Source organism: Ursus arctos, chromosome X (genome assembly GCF_023065955.2).
Source record: "Ursus arctos isolate Adak ecotype North America chromosome X, UrsArc2.0, whole genome shotgun sequence".
Classification (NCBI taxonomy): Eukaryota; Metazoa; Chordata; class Mammalia; order Carnivora; family Ursidae; genus Ursus; species Ursus arctos.
Genome location: NC_079873.1, coordinates 60,004,111 through 60,026,089, shown reverse-complemented (window position 1 = coordinate 60,026,089; position 21,979 = coordinate 60,004,111). Strand labels below are relative to the sequence as shown.

The 21,979-nt window shown below is 37.4% G+C and overlaps 1 protein-coding gene across 4 annotated transcripts in view; it reads left to right on the top strand.

Annotated features, from left to right (window-relative positions):
* Positions 1-21,979, top strand: part of ABCB7 (ATP binding cassette subfamily B member 7) — a 217,620-nt gene that overhangs the window by 25,662 nt on the left and 169,979 nt on the right. For 2 of the 4 annotated variants that reach the window (XR_007188314.2, XM_057312600.1), the window contains exon 1: positions 5,974-6,174. The exons of 1 other annotated variant lie outside the window; for it this stretch is intronic. Coding sequence is in view for 2 of the 3 variants with exons in the window: in XM_057312600.1 (XP_057168583.1) it covers positions 6,007-6,174 (168 nt within the window). In the remaining variant the exon portion in view is untranslated. Of the gene's footprint in view, positions 1-5,968; positions 6,175-21,979 lie in introns of those variants that run through there. One more of the 4 variants, XM_026487192.4, reaches the window with a different exon arrangement.

Here is a 21,979-nt window from a genome sequence, read left to right as displayed (position 1 = left end):
AAATGTAAATTAACCATAGATGTCTATTAAAAGAGACTCTCAGATTGGATATAAAAACAAAATCCAGGCATATGTTGCTTACAGAAGACAAACCTAAAACAGAATCATACAAAAAGGCTAACAATAATGGGGTAAAAAAAGATACACTAGGCAAAGATATGGCAATATCAGTATCAGACAAAAAAGAGAATTCATGGTGAAAATTATTAATATATATAAAAAGGAAATGACTTAATCTTTTGTCAGCCACCAACAAAGTATAACAATCATGAACTTGTATGCCCCTCATAATATCAACTTAATTATAAAACGATAGATGAGCAAATTACGAGATTGACAAATCCACAGTCATAATAGGACATTTTAACACTGATGTAACAAAGCACACAAATAAGTAGTAAAGGTTTAGAAAATCTTCACAATTTAAAAAAATTTTATATCCTCTACAGGGTACTAATTATTTTGAATTGACTTTCTACTTAACAATCTTATATAACTCTCTTGTTTTTATTAGCTTATATATAGATCTTTTTTTAATCTGGAAAATGATATAACCTACAAATTACTAGTGTTTTCTCTCTTTCAATCCTTAAGCCTTCTGTTTCTATTTCTTATCTTCTTTCATTGACCATTACTTCCATCCAATATGATGTCAAATAGTAGTTGGGTAAGTGGGCATCTTTGACATATTCCTATCTTTAAGGAGAACACTACTAAAATGTATACACTAAGTAAAATGTTTGAAATAGATTTTTTTTACAGTGGGAGATTTTTTTTAATCAGTTTAGAGAAGATCCTTTCTCTTCCTAGTTAACTAAGAGTTTCTTTTTTAAAGATTTTATTTATTTATTTATTTATTTATTTATTTATTTATTTGAGAGAGAGTGAGCAAGAGAGCACAAGCGGGGGGAGCAGCCAGAGGGAGAGGGAGAAGCAGGCTCCCTCAGGGAGCCTGATGTGGGGCTCGATCCCAGGACCCTGGGATCATGACCTGAGCAGAAGGCAGACGCTTAACCAACCGAACCACCCAGGCACCCCGTGGGCAATAATTCTAATGAATAATTGAATTTTTTAGACTTAGGAGAAATGAGATAGCTGCAAATTCTCATTCTAGAGAAGATGCCTGACAGTATGTATGCTACATGTCAAACTCTAGAATTTACAAAAATAAGCATTTGAGCAATGCAGCTAACATTTAATAATAAAGTATAATATTTCTAATAAAATTTAGAACTGATATTACATTTAATATAATAAAATGAATATAATTAATAATAAAATAGGGTTAGTACAATGTTGAGAAAAATGTGAAAAAACACTTAAACAATATTAAGAATAAACAGTGTAAACTAAACTAAAATCTTGAATGAGTCTTGAATTTTATTGAATACATTTTCTGAAATATGACATTTTCTCTTTAAAATTTGTCTATCATACAAACAACTTTAATGTGAACGACATATAGGTAAACTACTCCCAGCAGCTAAAGAATACAAATTAGTATATATACATATATTCAGCCAACTTTGCATTTCTGGGATAAAACCTACTTGGTCTTGATGTATTTTTTTAAAGATTTTTATTTATTTGAGAGAGAGAAAGAAAGAGAGAGCAAGCACAAGTGGGGGAGGGATAGAGGGAGAGGGAGAAGCAGATATGACTAAGCTGGGTTGCAGGTACATGGGTGTCCATTATCTTTTGGTTTATAATTTTTAGTTATGATGAAATAGTTCTTAATGTTAAAAATACACAAAAATAAAGAAATTAATTTCAGAAAGTTATATGTGCTCTAAAAGTGCTTCTCAAATTTTAATGTGTATATGAATAACCTAGGGAATTCTTATTAAAATGCAGATACTGAATCATGAGGTCTGGAGTGGGGCCTGAGATTCTGCATTTCTTATAAGCTCCCAAGTGATACCAATGCTGGTGGTCCATGGACCACTCTTTGAGTAGCAAGATTTTAAGGGAAATTAAACAAGGCAATGTGATAGAGAGCTGAAGGGACAGGAAATAGCTTCTTTAAAGAAGGTACTCTTGAAAATCTACTCTAAACGGTGATATTCGAGTCATTAAAGTCTCCAGGAAGCGAGGACAATGTTCCAAGTAGAGGAAAAAACCAAGTGCAAAGGCATTCAGGTGGAAACAACTTCTGGTATTTTCTAGCAACAGAAAAGGCCACTGTGGCTTTCTTAAAGAACTTAAGTGTTTCTTCCACATTTCACGTGTAATTAAGTGAAAATATCACAGTATTTGAAGTCATAAAACCTAGGTTTGGTTTTCATGCCATTAGCTCCGGGACCTCTGTCAAGCCACATAAATAAGTGTGTTTCCTCATAAATATGTGAATTTTTTTTTAAAGATTTTACTTATTTGACTGGGGGGAGCACAAGCAGGGGGAGTGGAAGAAGGAGAAGCAGACTCCCCGCTGAGCAAGAAGCCCAACGTAGGGCTTTATCCCAGGATCCTGGCATCACGACCTGAGCTGAAGGCAAATGCCTAACCAACTGAGCCACCCAGGTGCCCCAAATGCGTGAATATTAATGAATAATACCTATTCTCCAGTGTTGATGTGGAGATTAAATAAGATAAGGTACTAAGAAGCACTTTGTAAATTGCAAAATACCATACACATGTAATTATAATTATTGCATAATTAAAGTGCTGTCATGTGAACTGAGTCTGCAACAGTTATTTATAGTGGCTTTTATTGTGTGCTCCTATATCTCTTTAATTATTTTAGATGCTTATGTGTCAAGTTGCTGTAGGCCAACTTGGGCTGTCTGTTGCTGCAGTTCCCTAACAGTGCACAACTCTCACTATGCTTCATGTTCTATTTCTGGGTGCACTGGAAATTTTCTTTGACTCATTTGGATCATGTTTGACCTACTTTAGCTCATCACAGAGTAACTACTTGGGTATTCCAATGTGATTCACATTTCTTAATCAGTTGACTTACAGTGAATACGACTTCAGTAAAAACATGTTGACTCCATTCAAAGAACTCATAACTGTTGGTCCACGCCAATAATGCCTTTAGATAATTCTAATGAAACTTCTCAAGACTCCTGAGAAATCATCTATAGGATTAGGTGTTTCAGAATTCTGAGGTCTTAGCTCATTTAAAATCTTATGATTCTATATGGCCTCTAGAGACTTTCAATTAAACCTTGTCTTTGAGTATAGACAACATCTTTAGTGTAAAAAACAGTGGAATAGCAGCCAGAATACCTCTGTTCTAATTCTGACTCTAATACCACATGGCCCTGGTCTTCTTTATCTACTGGCAATGAGGAACACCCCAAAAACCTATTGTTAAGAATGAGCAAAATGATGTGTATAAGTGTTTCTGCAAGTATAAAAATTCAAAATATTATTTTGCCACCTTATATCTAACAATCTCTCACAAAATATAATGGTACATAGATTACTGTATTTTTTTAAAAATTAGAACATTGTTGGACAATGCTTTACCTGGGTAGAAAGATTCAGTGACAACATTCAGCCCTAGTAGAAATCACTGGTAGGGGCGCCTGGGTGGCTCAGTCGTTAAGCGTCTGCCTTCGGCTCAGGGCGTGATCCTGGTGTTCCGGGATCGAGCTCCACGTCAGGCTCTTCCACCAGGAGCCTGCTTCTTCCTCTCCCACTCCCCCTGCTTGTGTTCCCTCTCTCACTGGCTGTCTCTCTCTCTGTCAAATGAATAAATAAAATCTTAAAAAAAAAAAAAAAGAAATCACTGGTAGATGTGAGGGTTTCTTTAGTGTAGAGTGTTGCTCTTAACCCAGAAAAGATGCTGAATAAATATTTACTGATGATGATATAGGCATTAATAAAAGCCATTACTGATCTCTCAGCAAGATAATAATAAACTGGAAACACAATTGGCCAATGAGTCCTATCAATGCTATCTCCATAGTATCTCTGGAATTGATCTATTGCTACTGCTGCTACTAGGTTCAGGCCTTTATTTTATGACTAAAGTGTTGCATTAACTTCATGACTTCAATCTGAACTCTCTTCAGTCTGACATTTCCATTTAAGCCAGAGTGGTTTAATGTACATACACATCTGATCATGTTACTCTCCTGATTAAGACCCTCTGCTGGCTACAGGATCAAGCATTAACTTCTTAGAATGAAATACAAGGTCTTTCACCATCAGGCCTCTGCTTACCCAGGCTCATTTCCTACTACTCTGCTATATATATTCTATATATATAGAATCTTGAAGATGGGAATGCTTTCTTATACCTTCTTGCTTTTAAATATGCCATTTCCTATATGTGGAATTCTGTTTGACCTCTTCAGTTGGAAACTATTCTTCTTTAAATAACTCTGCTCAAGCATCCTCTTCTCTGGAAACCTGAGTGTAATATGAATTTTGAAACAAAGTAACTGCATGGGCCATGCATTTCCTTTGTCTTCATCAGACTTAATCAATTAGTCCATGGTGTGTCTACATAAGGAGTTCATAATTATTTGCCTGTCTTGTATAAAAAGTTTGAGAATGCAGCAGTGAATATAAAATTGCAACTGCATCACTACCTACAGGGTTTTAGGCAACGCTGACACTTGGAAATGCAGTTTTCCAGAAAACTGTAAACACATTTAAATATTTTGCTTGATGATAGTGGTGAGTGATGTAGGAAAAGACATTAGGGTTTGAAGCCGACGGCCAAGAAGGAATTCTAGAGACGTCATTGGTGCAAGAAGGTAGTTTTACTAAAGCACGGGGGTAGGACCCATGGGCAGAAAGAGCTACGCTGGGGTCCTAAGGAGTGGTCCATTATATACTTTCAAGTTGGAGGGGGGTTAGGGATAGTGTAAGCCTCTCAGGTATTTTGGAAACAAGGTTTTCGGGATCCTGAGGGGGCTAGCTCTTGTTAGGAAAGGTCGTTTATTACTGTTTAGTAAAAACTCTTCAGATGTATATCTCTGGGTCATATGCTTGGAGGGTGATTGCCAACATGTATCTGGGGTGGTGGGGGTAGAGATAAAGTTTCCAAAGGAATTTTTATATGTTGAAGTAGGCTTACAGGATCCTGGGGGTGGGGAGCTAAGATGCCTTTTACCCTTAGCAAAGTATTAACACAAGGCAGCTGAGTTCCTAGAGGAATGTCACTCTGCCTGTTTCAAGGATTTGTCAATGGGTTATAGGTAGTAAGGAAATTTAATAATTTTTCTTCTGCCTTTGTTTCCCACATCAGTGAGAAGAGATTATAAACCTGTCTTTAAACATGGGCTTCTCTACATACATTTTCATTTTACTATCTGTCAGCCAATCTAGCTGTTTTGTAATAATTAGGGATGCTGCAGAAACCAAATGGAAGAGCTAGAAAGCAAGGCAAATTAGCAAAGGTGTGTGTGTGTGTGTGTGTGTGTGTGTGTAAAACTGTCCCAAGAGCAACAGACCAAAGGAAAACTGCCCCAAGGTTTGTGCAAAAGTGAACAATCAGCCTGAAACTCAACAATCAGCCTGAAACCCAGTGTATCTCATGGTTCATGAAGTTTTCACCCTGGGGAAATTAATATCTATAGTTTAATCTACCCTGAGTTAGTGGTAAGGAGAGTGAAGATAAGAATATGCAGAGGTAAAATGGAGTGAAGCATTGCACAGAGTTGGAGGCTGTAAGAGAAAAGTGGAAAGCTTGGACAAGAGGGTTGGCAGATTTAGCAAAAGCAGTATTTGAGACATTAACTATACTAAAAAATGACTCGTTTATCTCAAGTTCAAATTTAACTGCGCATCCTGTTTTTTACGCGGCAAATCTAGGAAAACAGAAAGACAGCGTTATTCTGTATTACCGGTTGTGTAAAATACTCAAATGACAGACCCTGGAAGCTAAAAGCGGTTGAGCCCAAGCGTCTGACTCTCCTCACAGAGAAGCTATTTCCGGGCCCCGGCCCTGAGAAAATGAGGGGGAAGGGAGAAGAGATTAAGGTTGCTGAGTTGGGTCCGCCAGCGTCCCACAATCCTTTGCTCTCGGTTCCTCTTTCCTCGCTCAAGATGGCGCTGCTCGCGATACCTTCTTCGCGCTGGGCAGCCGCAGCGGCTGCTTTCGAAAAGCGCCGGCGTGTCCTGTTTCTGATCCGGCCTCTAGTCTCTGTCCGTGGCGTAGGTCCTCAATGGAGATCACATCAGCTCCGCGCTTCGGGAACCGTTCGACTTTCCCAGGTGAGATGCCGTTCACATGGTAGAGTAGGGTGAAGGACAAAAGGATCTATAGGGAAAAGTTTGCCCTCGTGTCCTTGGGTCAGAGAGAGGTTGTCAGGGGTAACTCAAAACATCAATAAGTGAAGGAAATTGGGCTTAGTAGTTTGAGGACGGGGTGAAGAAAACCTTTGTGGTATAGCACAGGGGAATGGGACGGAAGGTTTCGGGCAGAGGGCACCTAAGCGCTAGTGACTCGCAGGATTTACATGTTTTTTTTAAAAAATTTTTTCTTCTGAGTTTAAGAGATGGGGTAGACAGGATTCCCAGATTGCTTATCCTTCTAAATGCGAGGAAAACTGGGCTACTTTACAGAGTTAGTAATGGAATTTGGGACCATTATGTCCATGGTTCAGATTTTACTCAGTTGTAAGTAGCAATGGGGGGGGGCACTCTAGGATAACAGCAAAGCTACCTGTAAACAGGAGGCAAATTGAGTTGGCACCAGTTAACTCTGCTGAAAGTGCTTCTTGATAGGCCAAACCATAACTATCTTTCTCTCCAAAACATTGACCGCCCTAAATTCATATGTAAACACGATTGTCCTTTGATTTGAAAACAGTGTTCTTCTGTGCATACAGGTCACTTTGGAAACCATAAAGCTAGTTAACTTTAATTAATGAATGTAGTTTTTGTTATAGTGGCTCTTAATATTTGTGTCCATTGTTATCCCTCAGTTTCAAAAAAATTATTTGTACTTGTACTTCATTATATGTTTTATTTCTTATATATTGATGAAAGGTTTAATTCCCACCAGTTGTTCATCAGTATCAGTGAAGTATTGTCAGTTTTGTATGAGAAACACCCTCATAAATTTTGATTCTGCGTGAACAGATATTTAATATCTACTATGTACATAGGGCTATGATAAAAAATGGGGGTACCAAGAGAAACATATATTAATGATTTCAAGATTGATCAATTTAGTTAAGGAGATTGAATCATGCATTACAAGAATAACTAAAAAACAATGTAGGTTAAATATCAAATGAGTAGTATAAACAATAAGGACAGTAAGCATCTAGAGGAAATGGTGGTAATTAAGGACCAGATTACAGGGAGGAACTCATACTGGTGATAGAACTGGGGAGAACATTTTAAGTAGGGAGAATATGTAATGACACTAGGCATGTGGAGTGCTGGAGAAATTATATCCATTTGTTCATCCAGTAATTACTGAACACCTTTACAGCAGTGAACAGAATAAAATATAGGCCTTTCCTTGAAGAGTTTAAAATCTTGTAAGGGAAAAAGGTAAATAAACAGGTAATTATAATACAGTAGTGCGATGATGGGGAGGATACAAAGTACTGGAAGAGTATACTTGAAGGGCATCAAATCTAATTTTGAGGTGGGAAAAATACCTTGAGTAACTGATATCTAAGACAAGACCTTAAAAATGAAGAGAAATTAGCTAAAGAGAGAATAGTGTGTGCAGAGGCCCACAGTTAAGAGAGAACATGGACTCTTTGTAGGACTACATATAATTTTAGGTTACTGAGGAGTTTAAGATAGAAGTAGCAGATTAGGCTAGGGGAACACAGCCAGATCATTTTATTAAGGTTTTAAAAACACTTCATAGTTGAAAGTTTGGAACACATGATTTCTTGGGAGCCATTCTTGTTCTGTAGCCCTCTACAAAGTCTGATGAAGTTAAGATAAAATTTGTAGGACTTTGTCAGGCTGGGAGGTTGAGGGGGATGGAGAAGTCATTGGGAGGTTCAGAGGACGTGATGGAAATAAAAAATTAGCTTTCTCTGTTTTCTTGAACACTGACCCTACAACTTTCTTCCTCCCCTGTCTTCTGTACATCCTACCATTCCTTTTGGTTGCCATTTCCAAAGTGTGAAAAACAAGGGAAAGATGTTACTTTTGTTTTCTACTTATTAAAGGCATGTGACTGACTTGCCATAATTTTTTTTAAAAATGGATTTAACAGGGAGATGAAGGAGTGGTTATAAGGTTTTTAGTAGAACCTGATATAGCCTGAGGCACCTTCAAATAGTGACTTGTGCTTAAGATTACAAAATAGGGGCTCTTGGGTGGTGCATTCGGTTGAGCATCTGACTCTTGGTTTCAGCTCAGGTCATGATCTCAGGGTTAGGATATTGAGCCCTGCATTGGGCTCTGTGTGAAGTCAGCTTGTGTTTCTCTCTTCCTCTCCCCTTCCTCCCTCAAATACATAAATAGATCTCTAAAGAAAGATGACAAAATAAATATTAATACATATTTTTAGGACAGTCATTAGTATATAGCATAATATTTTAGAGCTGAAAAGAACCTTAGTACGGTGTTATGAAATCATGTTGATAGGTTGGGTCAGCACTTTTTTATATGAAATTCAGTAGAATAAGAAAGAATATCAGTGCTTTATACATATTAGGGGAAGTAATGCTTTATGTACTATTGTTTTATGTGTATATATACACTCCCACATGTATGTGATTACTGGGATGCATTGTAAAATGCGTTTTTCATGCAGGATTATACCCTAGAACTGTGCTGTGCAATATGGTAGTCACTAGCTTCCTGTGGCTGTTTAAATTAAATTAAATTAAAAATGTAATTCCTTGGTTGCATTAGCTGCATTTCAAGGGCTAAAAAGGCATTAGGTATGGAACATTTCCATCATTGCAGATAGTTCTGTTCAAATGGTGCTACTTTAGAGAAGATCATATCCAGCCTTCCAATTTTCCAGATGAGGTAACTAAATCCTAGTATAGATAAATGACAACCTTTAAGGCCACTCATTCATTTATTGCCTTCTGTGTGTCCGGTATTTATATGAAGGTAAATAAGGTTCTGGCAGACATTAAGCATACAATAAATGTTGAATTATAAAGATATTTCTCTCTTTTTAAAGATTTTATTTATTTATTTGAGAGGAAGAGTGAGTGAGAGAGAACATGAGAGGGAGGAGAGTCAGAGGGAGAAGCAGACTCCTGCTGAGCCTGGAGCCCATCAGGGAGCTCGATCCTGGGACTCCAGGATCATGACCTGAGCTGAAGGCAGACGCTTAACGGGCTGAGCCACCCAGGTGCCCCATAAAGATACTAGAGCACTGTTTTTTTTTTTAATTTTATTTATTATTTCTGTGATAGACAGCCAGCGAGAGAGGGAACACAGCAGGGGAGTGGGAGAGGAAGAAGCAGGCTCCCAGCGGAGGAGCCCGATGTGGGACTCGATCCTGGAACGCTGGGATCACGCCCTGAGCCGAAGGCAGACGCTTAACGACTGCGCTACCCAGGCGCCCCTAGAGCACTGTTAATAGAGGCAAACACCTTAAGCATAAAAGTTTTTTATTGTTAGTATGATAAGATTTAAATTGTAATGATTTATTACACAGTTGCCTCTCTACTACTTTAGTTAATATTAAAAAGACATGAATTTTGAGTGATAGAATTTTTTTCATCAATAATTATATGGTAGAAACTGAGGTATCATACAGTTAGTACACAGCACTTTTTATCTAAGTTTAAGAAGTTCTTAATTCTTGATCCTGACACTGATCATACACTTTTCTTCAATTGTTTTTTTATTATTTATTTATTTATTTTTTATAATAATTTTTTATTATGTTATGTTAGTCACCATACAGTACATCCCCAGTTTTTGATGCAATGCTCCATGATTCATTATTTGCGTATAACACCCAGTGCACCATGCAATATGTGCCTTCCTTAATACCCATCACCGGCCTATCCCAATCCCCCACCCCTCTCCCCTCTGAAGCCCTCAGTTTGTTTCCCAGAGTCCACAGTCTCTCATGGTTCATTCCCCCTTCTGTTTACACCCCCTTCATTCTTCCCTTCCTTCTCCTACCGATTTTCCTATTTCTTATGTTCCGTAAGTGAGTGAAACCGTATGATAATTGTCTTTCTCTGCTTGACTTATTTCACTTAGCATAATCTCCTCCAGTCCCATCCATGTTGCTGCAAACGTTGTGAAATCTTTCTTTTTGATGGCTGGGTAATAGTCCATTGTATATATGAACCACATCTTCCTAATCCAGTCATCTGTTGAAGGCCATCTCGGCTCCTTCCACAATTTAGCTATTGTGGACAATGCTGCTATGAACATTGGGGTGCATATGGCTCTTCTCTTCACTATGTCTGTATCTTTGGGGTAAATACCCAGTAGTGCAATTGCTGGACCTTATGATTCAATTGTTTTTTTAAAAACATCTTTTTTGAGATTAATTCACATGCTATATAATTCACCCATTTAAAGTGTGCAATTCAGTGGATTTTAGTATATTTAATGATCTGTACCACTGTTACCATAGCCAATTTTACATTTTTATTACCTCAGAAACAAACTTGCTACCCTTTTGGCTATCACCCCCCATCTCCCTCCCTCACCAGCCCTAAGAAACTACTAGTCGATGTTCAGTTTCTATAATTTGTCCATTTTGGACCTTTCAGATAGATGGAATCATATAATACATGGTCTTTTGAGATTGGCTTCTTTCACTTAGTATTATGTTTTCAAAGCATATGCATGTTATGGCATGTATTAAGTATTTCACTTGTTTTTATGGCCAAATAATATTCAGTGTGGCTATGGAATATTGCCTTTGTGCATTCATCAGTTGGTGGGTATTCAGGGTATTTTTCCCATCTTTTGGCTGTTACAAATAATGCCCCTGTCAACATTCATGTATAAGTTTTGTATGGACATAAGTTTTCATTTCTCTTGGGTGTATCTAGGAGTAGAATTGCTCAGCCGTATGGTAACTCTATGTTTAATTCTGTAAGTAACTGCTGGACTGGTTTTCAGAGGACTACATCATTTTACATTACCATCAGAAGTACAAGAGGGTTCCAGTTTCTCCACATCCTCACCAGTAGTAATTCTTATCTTTCTTTTTTAGTTTAGCTATCCTAGTGAGTGTGAAGTGTTCTCTCATTTTGGTTTTGATTTGTACTTCCCTGATGACAAAAGACACTGAACATCTATTCTTGTGCTTATTGGCCATTTAAATATCTTTTTTTGAGGAATGTTTATTCAGGTCTTTTGCCTATTTTTTAATTGGGTTACCGGTCTTTTTATTATTGAGATGTCAGAGGTCTTTATATATTATAGATTCAAGTCCTTTATCAGATATATGATTTGCAAATATTTTCTCCCATTCTGTGGGTTATCTTTTGACTTTCTTGATAATGTCCTTTGAAGCACAAAAGCTTTTCATTTTGATAAAGTCAAATTTATGTATTTTTTCTTTTGTCGGTCATACTTTTTGTGTTATAGCTAAGAATCCATTGCCAAATCTGAGGTCATGAAGATTTACCATGTTTTCTTCTAAGAATTTTATAATGTAATCCTAGTGAGATATAGAAACATTACTCTTGTATAGTTCTAGTTCCGTTTCCCCACTTTGTTGTTTTATTTTAACATATATTACATTTATATATATTACAATCCTAATAATACATTGTCATAATTATTACTTCATATAATTTATGACTTTAAAAGATGCTGAGAGAAGAAAGGAAGGCAAGTAAATACTTATTTTGTTATACTAGCCTTTGTATTTATCATTTCTGGTTCTCTTCATTTCTTCTCTTGTGTTTGGTTTACCATCTCGAGTCATTTCCTTATCCCACTGTAGCTGTGCTCCCACCCATCTCCTATGTGGTATTATTGGCAAATATATTGCATCTCTATATGTCATAGGCTCAACAATTAATTTTACCCATATTATTTTATACAGTTGCTTTTTAAATTGGTTCAAAGAAGAAGGTAAAAAAGTATACATTTATACATTCTGGTGCTCTTTGTTTTGATGTATGTGTGTGTGTGTGTGTGTGTATTTGGATTACAGTCTGGGTCACTTGTTTTCAGCCTAAAGAACTTCCTTTAGTATTTCTTGTAAGGTGGTTCTGTTAGTAACACATTTTCCCAGTTTTTGTTTATCTGGAAATGTCTTTATTTTGCTTCATTTTTGAACAGTAGATTTTCTGGATATAGGATTCTTGCTTGACAGGTTTTTTTTTTTGAGTGCTTTGAATATTATCCTACTGCCTTCCAGCCTACACATTGTTTTTGCTAAGAAATCAGCTGTTAATCTTATTGGGGTCCCCTTGTTAGTAAGGAGTCTTCTGTTCCTCTTGCTACTTTGAAGATGTTCCTGTTGTTTTGGCTTTTAATGTTTTTACTATAATGTGTCTGCAGATCTCTGTGTATGTTTCCTCCTTGGAGTTTGTTTGCACTTCCTGGATGTGTAAATTACATTTTAATAAGCAAGTTCTTTTTAATAAGCTTTGGAAATTTTCAGCCATTATTTCATCCAGTAGTTTTTTTTTCCCCTTTATCATTCTCCTTTCCTTCTGGTATACTCATTATGCATATGTTGGTGTGCTTAATAATGGCCCTCATCTCTCTGAGGCTCTGTTCATTTTTCTTCACTCTTTTTTACCTTTGTTCTTCATGTTGGATAATCCATGTTGTTCTGTCTTCAAGTTTACTAATTGTTTCTTTTGCCAATTCACATCTGCTGTCAGTCCCCTCTAGTGAATTTTTCATTTTAGTTACTGTAATTTTCAACGCTAGAATTTCCATTTAGTTCTTTTTAAATAATTCCTATCTGTTTATTGATACTCCCCATGTGATGTTACATTGTCATCACACCTTCTTTTATTTCTTTAACATGGTTTCCTTTAGTCTTTGGACGTATTTATAGTGACTACTTTGAAGGCTTTGTTTTCAATCTGACATTTGGTCAAAACCACAGACAGTTTTTCTTGCCTACTTTTTACCAGTGTATAGGTTACACTTTCCTGTTTCTTTGCATGTCTTGCAAGTTTTTGGAAACTGGACATTTTAGATAATGTAGTAACTCGAGGTACTGGTCCCTTCCTTCCCAGGACTTGTTATTTTCATTTACTTGTTTATTTGGTTAAAGACTGGCTGGATTATTTTAGTGATGCCTTTCTTCACTCTCCTCCCTGCTTCCTACTTTGCAGTGTTAAAGCCTCTGATGTTGCTCCTTAAGGGGCGTAGCCTTGGGCATGTCCATAGTTATTTTGGGATGACAGTGGTTTTGCTGGGAATTTCTGTCTCTTTCCATTAGTTGCTGGTAGATTGCACTGCTGTTTTCAACAGTGCCCTGGGACAGAAATTGTTCCACAGACGAAAGCAATCAAATTGGTGTTGCTTTGAAGTGATAGTTCCTGAGGACAACGTTTGAGATTTGTTCTCATCCCAGGCAGGCTCTTCCGAGCTGCCTCCCTTCTTGGTTTTCTGGTTCTCTGGGGCAAACCAGCTGACCTACGGTTCAGTTTCTATGTCTGATGGTTCCATCAGTTTTCTCCCACTTGGCCTTTCACCAGCATTTCCACTGTTTCTGAGAGCAACGTGAGGCTTGAACTTCTCCACATTAAGTCAATTCCTGTGGGAAGAGATAAGGAGCTATCTGTTTTAGGGTCTTCTTCTCCTCCCAGGCAAAAATCTACCAGCCACAGGTCTGAGGCTAGGGGTGGAGAGAGTGGTGGCCTCTCTCTGAGTGATACCCCCACTTTAGGAGTTGAGTGCTAAGGGGGAGTAAGAGGAGTCCTTTTTGGCATGCTTCTGGTATGGAACCAGCTTCTTAGGAGTCAGGGTCAGGGTGATTGGGCCTTCAACAATCAAGTATTCTCAGTGGCACCACACCCAGGGTCAGCCTCTGTCCCTTCTATGGGGCTGTGTGGAAGAAGGGAGCCCCTACTTCTTGACCACGTTAGCCCAGAACTTAGTTTCAGCAATAGGTCACTGGGGGAAGATGAGAGAAATGCTGATGTCCTGTCTTTCCCAGGAAGATAGTCTTCTGACTAGGAGCTCATGAAAGGGAGGAGGGGAAATGAGCTGTGCTCTTGGCTATACCAGTCTTAAGTGGAGTTTCCATATTGCCAGACCAGAGTGGGGAGGCAGGGAGTATGTCCTGGTTCAAACACCACAGACTTGCTATTCTTACTGAGCTCTAGTAGCTTTTCTTGAGTAAGTGTTATTTCATTTGCTGTATGCCGCAGGACCATTTTTAGGGACTTTAAATGGTGGTCCTTTAGTGACTTTTACCAGTTTTGCTGGGGAGTGGGTCTAAGGAGATCTTACGTTGTCATGCCAGAATTGGAACTCTCTTCGTTTGATTTTGACTGGCTTTTGTTCTTTGGTTTATACTGCATGCAGCAAAATGGTCTGTCCTTTCTTTTGTTTGTAGAAGATATTTCCATAGAGGTCTGTCTGGCACACCTTTTACTTTAGTGTCTTTACCTTCTATATTCTATTTAGTAGTTCTAAATAGTAGTTCTAAATTTGGATAAGTACTATTTTGTTTTCATTTGTTGGTTCACATTTCCTTTGTTTTCATCATGGACAAAGGATGAGAACTTTAGTATCTCCCAGTCGTAAATTCCCCTTCCTTTTTTTTTTTAAGATTTTATTTATTTATTTGATAGAGAAAGAGACAGCCAGTGAGAGAGGGAACACAAGCAGGGGGAGTGGGAGAGGAAGAAGCAGGCTCTCAGCGGAGCAGGGAGCCCTATGCGGGGCCCTGAGCCGAAGGCAGACGCTTAATGACTGAGCCACCCAGGCGCCTTGTAAATTCCCTCTTCCTGCACTCCCACTACTGCCTGGCTGCTGCTAAGAGACTTTTCTTCAGGCCTTCATATTAACTGAAGTAGAATATAATAACACTAGTGAAACAATCCTCCTACTTTGCTTTTTAGAGATCCTAGTTTTAAGATACAGGTTTTATATTATAAGATGCGTATCAAGAAATGACAGTGATTACTGAGAAGACATAAAATGTAATAAGAACATTAAAAACAGAACTTAAGAGGAAAAAATTAAGGGTATTTTTAAGTGAATTTTGCATGGAACTTAGAGTGAGAAGTGGTTCAGTGACAGTTAAAGTACTTGAAGGGCATTTTTTTTTAATTAAAGGCTATCCTTCTAGTAGTTTAGTGATACCTGAACTTACTTGGAACATTAGTTTATAAAAAGAGACATAGACTTCAGTTGTAGGAAGAGGGGTTTAATGTGCATATAAAAAATAATTTCTTAAATTAATAGTCTTTTTATTGGGAGAGCAAGGAGGACTTTAAATGACCTAAGAGGCAGAATAAATAACCATTAATTATAATTTAAATAGATATCTTCTTGAAGATAGAACTGACTTACATTAATATCATTCAGTATCAGAACTCACTGTAAAAGGGCTGGTTTGGCAGAAAGAACATTGGTAAGCAGAAGAGTTGGATTCTAGTCTTGGCTTTGGTGTTAGGAGACACTAGAACAAATCATTAAACAGTAATTTGCAATCATTAGAAGAATATAAGTTATTAGAAAGCAGTAACTTAGTTTTGAGAAAAGCAAGACATACCAGACCAATTCAGTTCTTCATATGAGAGAGTGATAGGGTACTTAGAAGCATAGTCTATCTTGATTTCAGTCAAGCTTTCAGTTATTGTCCCCTGTATCATTCTCACCCAACAAGCCAGGAAGGAATGATATTGTATACTGTTAAGGGGTCTTGAGGTAGTAGTGTAGTAGTAAGTAAATCTTACTGGAGAAAATACAGATAATTTGAAGGATTTTGATTTATAAGTATTAAAGAGGATAAACAACTGGTGTACAAAGGACATAGCATGGTATAGTGGAATGAACATTGTCATCAGGACACCTGACTACCTGAGTTCTATTTCTACTCTTGGTTATCTTGGACAGATCACTTGTTCCTTTGGACTTGGTTCTCTAAAATAAGATTCAGCTACTTGATCTTTAAAGTTTCTTCGATTGTTTAGTTTCCTGACTCTCATCTTTTGGGACTTGTCCTTTGTATAAATAGAACCTCTACTTTGTGAGCCTAGTTTATTACTGTTAGTAGTTTTCCAGGAGCAACATAGGCTACATTTAAATTCATGTACATTTTTAATGGGGCAAATTTTTATGGTTCTGCCTCTTACAGTATTTGTTGATCTAAGAACAGGAGTAGAAAAAATGAGATTGTTGACGAGTTCAGTATTTGCTAGTGTTGGGGAGATGGAATTAGAGTGGGGGAAGAGTAAGCTAGGTTCTAAAATTATCTATGAATGTAGAAATAGGTTCTAAGGAGGTGGTGGAGAATGGCAGCAGTGCTGTTAAAGTTGTATATAAAGATGAAGCTTACCTGGCCTATAAATGATAAAGAATGGAAATATAAAGGTCTTAGTCTGAAGTGGTACTGGGGATTGAGAAGAGGAATTCAGAGGATCCCTTATTTGAAAATAGTCCAATAAGTAACATTCTTTAAGCCTTTGACAGAGTTATTTGAATTGGTTTTTAAAATTAAAAGGAGGGGGAAGAAAAGTTCAGATTATTTCTAAATTTTCTTTTAGAATACTAGGCCCTTCAAGAATCTGATAAAAGGGGGCACCTGGGTGGTTCAGTCGTTAAGCATCTGCCTTTGGCTCGGGTCATGATTCCAGGGTCCTGGGATCGAGCCCCATGTTAGGCTTCCTGCTCAGCCTGTTTCTCCCTCTCCCCCTTCCCCTGCTCATGCTCTCTCTCTTGCTCTCTCTCAAATAAAGAAAATCTTAAAAAAAAAAGAATCTGATAAAAGTCATGAACCTTCTCCCTAGGAAAATGGGCATATACACATATTTCATTTTGCATACAATTTTGGGGTCATCAGAGAATCCCTGATAAATATAATATTGCAGGCTGGTGGGTTTCTAATGGAGTTCCTGAGTATCCAGTGGCAGAGTAAAGGGCACTTGTCTCTGGGCAGTGGGGGGTAGAAGTGGAATGGAAACTTATTTTGCTTGTATCAATATTTTGATTAAATGGAAAATATAGTAATACATTGATACTCAGTGTTTATCTGAAAGTTTTTGATTTTTCAAGTAGGAGTATGTTCCTTCCCATGTTATAAAGTAGAGTTTAAAATAGAAGCAAAATTGCCCGTTCTGTGTATGATCCTTATAGTTTTCCCTCTTTATTTTATTTACAAATTTTCCCTTTTTAATTGTATGAAACTGCATCTAATAAAAACATTAGAAAAATAACCCACAATCTTACCTCTTAAGTAATTTTCCATTTCCCCCTTGAATTCTAGTTGTTATATGTACATAATTTTTACAATGCTGAAATAATTTTAAATTGTTTCTTTTTATTTATAAGCATTATTTTTCTTGGTGCTTAGTCTTTAACAGAATTAGGTCTTTTAATTATTTAATATTTTAGTAATTTTAATAGGTATATTTAACTGTCTGCAAAAGGTGACATTTTTGTTGTTTTGGTTTTCTTCTTTCTTTTCTAGAATTTGTCTTCCTAAAGTCCTCATTTATGCTCTTGACACCCTTGTAGGTTTTGTTTCTAGTGAGTAAATATACTTTTCAAGTCTATTATATTATTATGTCATTTGATCTTCACAGTAGTTCTGTGAGATAGGTGTACATTTCATTGAAGTAACCATGACCTATCCTGTCCTTTTCATTCTCTCAACTTCAGCTATAGTTTTAGGCCCTTGTAAATTTATGCATGACTTTCTCACTGCTTACAAGTATTTACTACCCTTCCAATCCATCCCACAAAACACATCAAGATTATTTTTCCTAAAGAACAACTCTGGTTAAGTGTCACTTCTCTGCTTATGTACTTCAGTGGTCTCTATATCTTAGCCTAGTGTTCAAGGTCCTAAAGGATCCCCCGCATAACTAGCTTGCTAGCCATATTGTTAAATATTTTCCTGTAAATACCCTGCTTTTCCAGTCACTCTGGATTGCTCCCTGTTCCTTGGACCTTGTGTTTTTCTGTTTTTGTTCCTTCATTTATGCCATACTCTGTCTGAAATGCCCCCTCTCTAACTCCTCTCTGTTTTTCAAATCTTAGCTCAAGGGCCAGTTTATTGTATAGAACCATTCTTTTTTTTTTAAGATTTTATTTATTTATTTTGTTGGGGGGAGCGGAGGGAGAGGGAGAAAGAATCTTAAGCAGACTCCACACTGAGTGCAGAGCCTGACTTGGGCTCGATCTCATGACCCTGATATCGCAACCTGAGCCAAAACCAAGAGTCAGACACTTAACTGACTTTGCCACCCAGGTGCCCCAAGAACCATTCTTTATACGCTTGAAAGACATCGATTTCTTCCTCTTGAACTCCTGTAACATCTTGTTCTACAAGTAGTTATCATGTGTGTCTTGTTGAAGAGATAAGATTTTAGATGCTTAAAAGGCAGATACATTCCAGTCATCTTTTTTATCTTCTACAGAGCCAGGAATGGTCTCTTCCATGTAGTAGGCACTCAGAAAATATTTGTGAAATGAATGATTAAACCCTATAACCAAGTGACAACAAAGTTTATCATAAAAATAAATAATATTTGCTTTGGTGCTATACATTTGGAATCAAAGGCTCACTTTCTACATGAAATGTTTATTTCAGCAAAGTCATAATCAGATTGTGGAGTCATTAAGTTTGAGGATAACCTCTTTTTTGAGAGAGAAAGAGAGAGAGAGCACACATGCGTGGGGTGGGCAGAGGGAGAGGGAGAGAGAGAATCCCAAGCAGCCTCCGCACTCAGTGCAAAACCCCACACAGGAACTTGATCTCATGACCCTGAGATCATGACCTGAACTGAAATGAAGTCAAATGCTTAACCGACTGAGCCACCCAGGTACTCTTGAGGATAACCTCTTATGTTTGTCCATTACATTTCTGTTATCAGGTGGTACTATGGTAGGGTAGCACTGAATGTCAGTTTTTAGTTTGATAACCAAAGCACACATGCTTTTTTATCCTAAAATTTTTGGGTTACCTTATTAGTAGGCATCTTTTGCTAAGAAAAAAAATGACTTGAGGGCATCTGGGGAGCTCAGTTGGTTGAACATCCAATTCCCGGTTTCTGTTCAGGTCATGACCTAAGGGTCCTGAGATTGAGCCCTGTGTCGGGCTCCAGACTCAACGGAGAGTCTGCTCAAGATTCTGTTTCTCCCTCTGCCCCTCCCCCCTTTTGTGCGTGCTCTTTCTGTCTCTAAAATAAATAAATCTTTAAAAAGAATGACTTAAAAGATGAAGTTCTTTGAGGAATAAGATATAAAATTTTACTCTTTACAGAAATTTTAACTGCAGGTTATGTTTTGGCTCATTCGTTAGTTCTCCAATTAAGTTTTCTTTTCCACATCCAGAGGGCAAAGAGATGTTAGAGTGGAGAAACCGTATCCTGTGGGGGTAGTTTCTTAGATACTAATGTTTTAGGAAAGTAGGTTTTTAAGCTGTTGTCATGCTTTTCAAAGAATAATAAAAAACAGGAGTTGAGGTTTCTATTTTGGTTTATTTATCAAATTATTTTTATTGATCTTGAATAACTAGTATTATGACTTGTCATTGTAATATATTCATATTTTTAAGTATGTGAATATTTGCCAAGTATGAACTTCAACTACTCTTAACTATGTTGACTTAACAGCTGTATGTGTGTACATGTATGTATTAGTTTTCTCGGGCTGCCATAACAAAGTACCATAGCCTGGGTGACTTAAACAACAGAAATTTATTTTCTCACAGTTCTGGAGGCTAGAAGTCCGAGATCAAAGTGTTGGCAGGGTTGATTTCTTCTGTGACCTCTCTCTCTTTGACTTGCAGATGATTGTCTTTGCCTTCACAAGATCTTTGTTCTGTGCATGCCTGTGTTTTAATCTCTTCTAAATACACCAGGCAGATTAGGACCTACTCTAATGACCTCATTTAATGTTAATTACCTTTTTAAAGACCCAGTCATCAAATATAGTCATATTTGAGGTTATTTGGGGTTAGGATTTAAACATGAAATTTTGGCAGAGACACAATTCAGTTCATAACTCTGTGTGTGTGTGTGTGTGTACCACACGCACAAACACATAGAAAACTGGAAAGATATAGTTAAACATACTCTGAAGAGGGGATGGGTTGGGAAGCTAAAAGACAGTAAAAAGGACCTTTCACTTGATATTATGGATACTTTAGCATTGTTTATTATGCTTGTATTTATTTACTCATTTATTACAGAGCGTACGAGAGAGAGTGTGCACGCATGCATGTGACCCAGTGGGGAGGGGCAGAGGGAGAGGGAGCTCTGATGCAGGGCTTGAGCTCATAGCCTTGAGATAAATGACCTGAGCTGAAATCAAGCTGGACACTTAAACGACTGAGCCATCCAGACATCCTGATATGCTTGTTATAATGAAAAAATTTTATGTGTAAACTTTTCAATTGATGATCTGACCTTTCTGTTTGTTTTGTTTTGTTTTCCTTGAAGATTTTATTTAAATTCAAATTACTTAACATATAATGTAGTATTAGTTTCAGGAGTAGAATCTAGTGATTCATCACTTTCATATACACCCGGAGCTCATCACAACAAGTGTCTTCCTTTTAGCCGATCCCCCCACCCACCTACCCTCCAGCAACCCTCCGTTTGTGCTCTGTAGTTAAGAGTCTCTTATGGTTTCCCTCCTTCTCTGTTTTTATCTTATTTTATTTTTCCTTCCTTTCCCCTATGTTCATCTGTTTTGTTTCTTAAATTCCACATATGAGTGAAATCGTATGGTATTTGCCTTTTTTTTCACTGACTTATTTCGCTTAGCATAATACACGCTAGTTCCACCCATGTAATTGCAAATGGTAAGATTTCATTGTTTTTGATAGCTCATTAATATTCCACTGTATGTATATACCACATCTTCTTTATCCATTCATGACCTGATGGGCATTTGGACTCTTTCCATACTTTGGCTATTGTTGATAGTGTTGCTATAAACATTGGGGTATATGTGCCCCTTAAAATCAGTATTTTTATATCCTTTGGATAAATACCCAGTAGTGTAATTGCTGAATCGTAGGGTAGTTCTGTTTTTAACTTTTTGAGGAACCTCCGTACCGTTTTCCAGAGTGGCTACATCAGTTGCATTCACAATAACAGTGTAAGAGGGTTCCCCTTTCCCTGCATCCTCACAAAATCTGTCATTTCCTGTGTTGTTGACTTTAGCCATTGTGACAGGTGTGAGATGGCATCTCATTGTGGTTTTGTTTTATATTTCCCTGATGATGAGTGATTTTGAGGATTTTTTTCATGTATCTGTTGGCCATTTGTATGTCTTCTTTGGAGAAATGTCTGTTCATGTCTTCTGCCCATTTCTTGACTGGATTATTTGTTTTTTGGGTGTTGAGTTATATAAGTTCTTTATAGATTTTGGGTACTAGCCCTTTATCTGATATGTCATTTGCAAATATCTTCTCCCATTCTGTCGGTTGTCTTTCGGTTTTGTTGACTGTTTCTTTTGCTGTGCAGAAGCTTTTCATTGTCATGTAGTCCCAATAGTTCATTTTTGCTTTTGTTTCCCTTGCCTCCGGAGGCGTTTCTAGTAAGAAGTTGCTACGGCCAAGGTCAGTGAGGTTGCTGCCTGTGTTCTTCTCTAGGATTTTAATGGATTCCTGTCTCATATTTAGGTCTTTCATCCATTTTGAGTCTATTTTTGTGTATGATGTAAGAAAGTGGTTCAGTTTCATTCTTCTGCATGTTGCTGTCCAATTTTCCCAGCACCATTTGTTGAAGAGACTGTCTTTTTTTCATTAGATATTCTTTCCTGCTTTGTTGAAGATTGGTTGTCTGTACAGTAGTGGGTCCATTTCTGGGTTCTCTGTTCTGTTCCACTGATCGGTTTATCTGTTTTTGTGACAATTCCATACTGTCTTGATGATTACAGCTTTGTAATGGAGCTTGATGTCTAGAATTGTGGTACATCCAGCTTTGCTTTTCTTTTTCAACATTACTTT